Consider the following 6622-nt stretch of genomic DNA (forward strand, 5'->3'; position numbering starts at 1 on the left):
GAAACATAATAAAAGATATTAAAAAAAGGTTTGTTTGTGTCATTGCGTTGACCGTGAAGAAGAAGTAAACTTGTTGTTCAAGAACAAGGGAAATAGGCTTGGAAAAGAAGACATCACACCGTTTATAAATAATATATCTTCATGAACAACTTATCCACACAATAATACATACCTTGTCAAAGTTAAAGGTGGAAACATATGAGGATATTCTCATTCATGTTGGGAGGAGTTCTTGGAGCATATATTGCTCAAAACTACGTTTTACCGAACATCAAAGGCGCGTTTATTGAGTGTCGTAGGAGGCACACTCGTGTTCATAATCAAGACAAATCATTGTCGTCACCACTATCCGCACAATGCAACCAATGACAGTAATAGCGGCTACAACCATCCAGAAAAAGTAGATGATGGCCTGAGAGAGGAACCAGCGCTTGCACTGTGTACATCCAAGTGACTTGCATAAATCTCTTGAGATGAATGGACCCAACTAGAACTCGATCGACATCTGCTAAGTACTGTGTCTATGTGTACGTGTATATGTTGTTGGAAAATTTGGACATTTCCTATATGTGTATGTGTGTATTCTAATGTTTTATGCCATGCTTTTATAGCATCATTTGTTAATAAAGTTATATTATTCTCTAGTTACTACGGTTTTATCAATTGCTTTCTGACTCTTTTGTAATTTCATGAATAAAGTCTCTACAGTCTACATTGACTTTAATTTGACCTTGAGCTTTACTGTAACTTAATACCATGATTTGTCGTTTCTGATATGATGGTTCTATTAAGAAAGGTTAGAGGTGTTCCAGAAATATTGATTTAAAGGCTATAGCCGTTCGAATCGTCATTCCTTCTTCTCCTTGCACAAAATACAGAAGTGAGCACTTTCATTTCTAATGAAGTCTTAATAATATAATGAAAAATATTGAGAAAGGATGTTCCTTTAATTATAACAGTATTAGAGATTTAGAGCATTCTCATTTCTTGATCTGTCTTTAAATCTAAAATTACATAAAAAAAACTATATTTTTTCTCTTATTTTTAATTAAATAATATTTTTTTATCATTACTTTTTATCTCTCATTCACTCACAACCACTTTCAACAAATATTAAAAAATTATAAAGGGTGAACAATAATTTTTTAAATTTACAGAAAAATCACTGCAATTCTATATCCTCTATTCACAACACTCTAAACTACTCTCTATATTATAATTATAAATACGCCACTCACTAAATATGATAGGCTAGTTTTAATATATTGTCAGCAGTACCAACCACCAAGAGTGGGACCATGGAGAAAGGTAACAAGTTGATTATTTTGGGTTAGTTTTCCATGGTTAAATTATGTAACATTTGTGTTAACTCGCATATGTTAAATCATAGGATACATCCACTACTAGGAAATAACTTGTTTTCTTAAGAAAATTTTCTATAAAATTCCTATACCATACCATGTAATTCCCACAAAATTCAAAGGAATTTCCAATAAAAAAAAATGCTAGACATGATTTTGCTATAGTATTGCAACAAAATAGAAAAAGTACGATTTTTCGTTGGAAAATCATTCCTAACTCTCCGGCAAAATTTCAACAAAACATACATTTATCAAGTATGTTCATTATTTGTGTTGAAAAACTATTGGAAGACAGTTTCAAATATAATTATTTGCGTTATCTATAGTATTATATTTTTGTTTGAAAGTAGTAACAAACTAGAAAAATAAAAACATAATAAATAAAGTATGATTTGTTGGAAAGTTGTAGGAATTTTGCAACAACATACTTTTGTAACAACTTCATAGGAAAAGTTGGAAATGATTTTTCAAGCCTGTGTTTTTCCAAAGTATTTTTTTTATAGGAGAATCGTTAAAAATGGGTTTTCTAAAAAATTTTCAAAAAAAAACCATAGTAAGAAAATGACTCATTTTCTAGTAACGACCCTTAAAAAATCGGAAGTTTTGAATAAGCTGGAACGTCTGGAACTCAGGAACTGCAGGTATTTGTGATCGATGAATGTAGACATCATCTATATGTTATCTTAAATGTGATATATTGTATGATTGAAAAGGTTTGTTTGGTTACGTTTGAACGAATTGTGTCTTGGTTCACTTCATATGAAATTGCTGATTTTGACATATCAATTGCGTTTAATAATTGGTTGGTTTAGGTGCTTCTCAGCTCAGCACATATCTACAAAGGACACATGTATGGTTTTGCGTGATCAGTTTTGTCCACATGCATGTCCTTGAGAGGAATTAATTTGAGTTGTACCGAACATATTACTCCTTTAAAATAGTAGGAAGTAAATGCCAAGTTACTTAAGTAGTTTTCTAATCAAACAATATAACTTTGAAGAAAAAAGATTAAGAGCCATCAGCTATGACAGGCCTCTTAAAGTTAGCCGTAATAGGTGCCAGTGTAGCTGGATTGATCGCTGCTCGTGAGCTCCAAAGAGAATCCCTTCAAGTGGTGGTGTTTGAAAAGTCACACCAACTTAGAGGAACATGGGCCTATGATTCACGAGTTGAGTCTGATCTACTTGGAATCAACCCAAATAGAGATCTTGTTCATTCATCTCTCTACAAATCATTGAAAACAAATCTTCCACGGGAGCTTATGAGCTTCACGGATTTCAAATTTGGAGAGAAGGTATACAACGATCCACGAATGTATCCTGGGCACAAAGTTCTAAAGTTCTTGCAAGACTTTGCTAGTCACTTTGAACGCAACAAATTGATTCGGTTCAATACCTTGGTGACCCGAGTGGAGGTTGTTGATCACTCGGGCATCACCGAGTTTGTTGTTGAGTCAAACACCAATGGCGTGAACTCGGTGGAGGTGTTTGATGCAATCGTTCTGTGTAACGGTCACAACACTCAATCTCAGCTGACAAGTGATATTCCAGGTATATATTAATTGAATCTTTTTTGTTCTAAGTTATTTAGTGAAACAAATGTTTATTTAAGTTCAAAATAAAGCATTTGCTAAGATTGGAGTAGGTATCGAGACATGGTCGAGGAAACAAATGCATAGCCACAACTATCATGTTCCTGAACCATTTCGAGATGAGGTTATTGACACTATGTACAATACACATGAGTATCAAAACAATGAGTATCACAACACTCGCATAATATTTATTTATTCGTAAATCATGGATTAAAGAATGCCCAATAATTTGTAACACTCAAATTATCAACATAATTGACTAATTAAATCACTTTGAGTAGGGGTGTTCGGGGAAATTGAAATACAGAAAAAGAAAAACCGAAACCAAATTCGAAATAAAACCGATCCTAATTCTTATTCGGATATGTAATTTTAAAAATTTTCGGATTATACGGATACCCATTAAATACAAATAAAAAACATGTTTTTTTAGTATTTTTCTTGTTTTGTATATTTATTCAAACAATTTAATGAAGTTTGAACTTTGAATTTTTGTTAAAAACTTGTAGTTTCCGGTTTTGTTCGTTTATCGTGATTCTAAATTAGTAAGATGTTAGGAACCAAAGATTAAAAAAAAGAAAGAAAAGAAAATTTGTTATTCGGCTTATTTCGGATTATTCGGATTCTATCCTAATCCGATCTGAATTGAATTCGGATCTGATATATTCGGAATATCCCAAATTCTATTAAGATTGGATTTCGGACAGGGTCCTAAACTTTTCAAATCCGACAATCCGAACCAAATAAACCAAATAACCCGTTCTCCTATCCGATGAACACCCTACTTTTGAGTAATTAATAAATTACAACGAATATATAATATGAGGTTTACTATAAGCAGATCGTAGTTGTAATAGGTAGTGGACCAAGTGCACTAGATATATCAAGAGAGATAGCAATGATTGCCAAACAAGTTCACATGTCGTCAAGATCTCCACTTGTTAAGGTCGGAAAATCAGAGAAATTTAACTATATGTGGCAACACTCTAAGGTAATAGCATTAGATTGTTTATGAGAGCTTTGATTATCTTTATCCAGGTCATGATATACAGGGCCGCCTTCAAGATTTCAAGTGCGCAAAATGAGTATGAAAATTGGGTCTTATATATGTATATTTTGTCTAAAAGATCGATGATAATTGTAATAACAATAATCAAAACAAAGTTACCAACAAAAAAAATTCAAATAAAGTTAAGCGATAAAGTTAATTGCTAGGCTCATTTTATCAAGATGTTTTGGTCCAGTCAAACAGAAACGAACTTATTACTAACAAAATCTACTTTCATACTTTTTTTCCTTTTTACCAAATTCCACTTGTTAATGAAATATATATTTTGTGCGCCCTCAAATCCATGCCCTAACCGCCGGCCAAGTCCTATATATGGGCTAGGCCGGCCTGATGATATAATTGATGCCTTACTTTCGCACTATGAAAATAATGAGTTATAGTTTATGATGATCTTATACATTTCTAATAATATGTAAAACACGTTCATATATGTTAGAAACCATATCTTGTATATATGCTATGAAACAATGGTAAGTTCTTTTTACTTATACCTATATATTTAACAGATAGAGTGTATTAGCAAAGATGGTTCAATAACATTTCAAGATGGATTCTCTATAGATGCGGATGTCATATTACATTGCACCGGGTAAGTCCAGGTTAATTTTCTTTGTCCATGAGTTTAGTTAAGTGTATTAGTAGAATATTGATCGAGTGAGGCACCTGAATATGGTATCCAAAGGGTCTCGGGTTTAAACCTAGGTAAATATCTTGGATGACCATTGATTGGGTGACAGAGATCATATATAAACAACTTCCAATTCAATTAGGTACAAATTACATGTCCCATTTCTTAAAACAAATGGCATTGTAAGTGTTAAAGACAAACGCATTGGACCTCTTTACAAACATGTTTTCCCCCCACAACTTGCTCCACAACTCTCCTTTGTAGGAATACCATAAAGAGTAAGTCTAATATACAACTCCTCAATATTGTCTTTTACTTATATTCTTTTGTTTTTAATGTGCTGAAATTCATATGATGGATATATTAACGCTGATTCTAAATGTAGAGCTTTGGATTTTTATCAATGGAGAGTCAATCAAGATGGATAGCGCAGGCGTTATCGAAAAAGGTTTTGTTGCCATCGAAAGATGAAATGTTGAGTGAAGTTGTGAAGCATTACGAAGAAATGAAAGAAAAAGGCCTTCCAGAACACGCCACTCATCAACTTGAATATCAGGTTTAATTTTCTTAAAACAAAGAAACGTAACCAGTAATATCTCATTCATTAGACCTTTTGCGTGCATGAAATATTACTAGTATTTTTGTGATGAAGCTTTTGCATAAGTCATAATATAACATAGGAGTAACATTTTGTGTTGAACCGATATATAGCTTGATTATCTGGAAGACTGGAATGGATGTGGACTCAAGCCGGAATGGTGGTTGAAAAGCGCGTAAAAGACATGGCTGAATACTTGCTTCATTGTATAAGGACGGTTGGTTTAGATGGGTATATGGATGTGTTCTCCCAGAAATATGGGAGATATTAATTATATTGAATATGTGTGGATAACTGAATTCTAGTTCACTTTTAAGTATGCTTGGCAAAGTTAGTTGTAGTTGTCAGCTATGAGTTTTATTTGTTAGTTGTATGGAAGTGCATGGCTAAAATAGTTATAACCGAAAAGTTTTTGTTTTTTTACATGGGTGTCTTCTAGAGACCAGATATCAATTGTCCATACTGATTTTGACATTTTATTCATGACTCACCAACAAACAACCACTGCGAGAAAACCCCATAAGTCATGTTTGAACCTGAAACATACTTAAGCATTAAAGCATCACCCTCATGTTATTGGACCAAAATGCCTAACTGTTGTAATTGAAAAGTTAAATGACACAAAAGGACACCCATATAGAAAAACCAAAAGGTAATCACTCAAAGTACCTTATATTTTCGGCGCTTAGTTTTCATACAAAAGCTAAAACTTTTTCATCTAATCTAATCTTTGTTTAGTCAATGAGAGCTTATTGTTTTCTTTAAAGAACTAACTACAAAGCGTTAAAAAGCCCGTAAAGTTGTGTGCCAAACATATCCTTAATGCTAGTAAAAAGGCAATTTCAAAGTTGTTTATTAATATGCATTGTCCCGAAGAATTCCACAATTTTAGTATATGAAACCTATACACGTATCCGCAACACAATATGGCCTAAATTGACTGCTTATGTAAGATTTAAAAATCGAGAATGCTTGTTCTCAGGTTTTCTCAAGGTCGGCAGCTTGTTTAGCGCCTTACCGGTACCGTACCAGCAAAAAAAAATAAAAATAAAAATAATAATAATAATAATACCACAATCAAAACATAATATCAAAACCAAAATTAAAACCAATAAATCATAAATGTAACACCCCGACCGAAGGCGGATTATACATCGGGGCGCCACATATTGCTTCATTACTCGCGACACTATTGGTGTCAATATTTATTAATACACATTTTATCGCGCACGCGCAGCGGGGACAAAGATAACATGAATCAACATAAATCAATATTATAAAGCATAATATTCGAACAACAATAACATGTCTTGATACATTTTAATCTAGGTCCAAAATAAAAGAACTTCCTACGTGTCCACAAGCTTCGAAG

The 6622-nt window shown here is 33.0% G+C and overlaps 1 protein-coding gene across 2 annotated transcripts; it reads left to right on the plus strand.

Moving 5' to 3' along the window:
• The first annotated feature begins 2267 nt into the window (after positions 1–2267).
• On the plus strand, positions 2268–5372 carry LOC143612246 (flavin-containing monooxygenase FMO GS-OX-like 3). 2 transcript variants are annotated; one of them, XM_077086278.1, is made up of 6 exons: positions 2268–2911; positions 3006–3076; positions 3797–3946; positions 4531–4613; positions 4795–4930; positions 5038–5372. In XM_077086278.1, exons 1-5 carry the CDS (start codon positions 2386–2388, stop codon positions 4925–4927), a joined length of 963 nt encoding a protein of 320 aa, XP_076942393.1. In that variant the 5' UTR covers positions 2268–2385; the 3' UTR covers positions 4928–4930; positions 5038–5372. The 2 variants fall into 2 exon arrangements, with proteins under 2 accessions (XP_076942393.1, XP_076942396.1); XM_077086281.1 differs by lacking the exon at positions 4795–4930.
• Positions 5373–6622: the final 1250 nt, after the last annotated feature.

This window comes from Bidens hawaiensis, unplaced genomic scaffold (genome assembly GCF_021521415.1).
Source record: "Bidens hawaiensis isolate Kalapana, Puna unplaced genomic scaffold, B.hawaiensis_p1.1 tig00002236_1, whole genome shotgun sequence".
In the NCBI taxonomy this organism is placed as follows: Eukaryota; Viridiplantae; Streptophyta; class Magnoliopsida; order Asterales; family Asteraceae; genus Bidens; species Bidens hawaiensis.

What these genes read in the sequence shown, in the direction of transcription:
- LOC143612246 (XM_077086278.1), top strand. Translation starts at nt 2,386, where the DNA reads ATGACAGGCCTCTTAAAGTTAGCCGTAATAGGTGCCAGTGTAGCTGGA. An exon ending in ATATGTGGCAACACTCTAAG is followed by an intron (nt 3,947 to 4,530) that starts GTAATAGCATTA and finishes TATATTTAACAG; the next exon opens with ATAGAGTGTATTAGCAAAGA. An exon ending in GTCATATTACATTGCACCGG is followed by an intron (nt 4,614 to 4,794) that starts GTAAGTCCAGGT and finishes CAATTCAATTAG; the next exon opens with GTACAAATTACATGTCCCAT.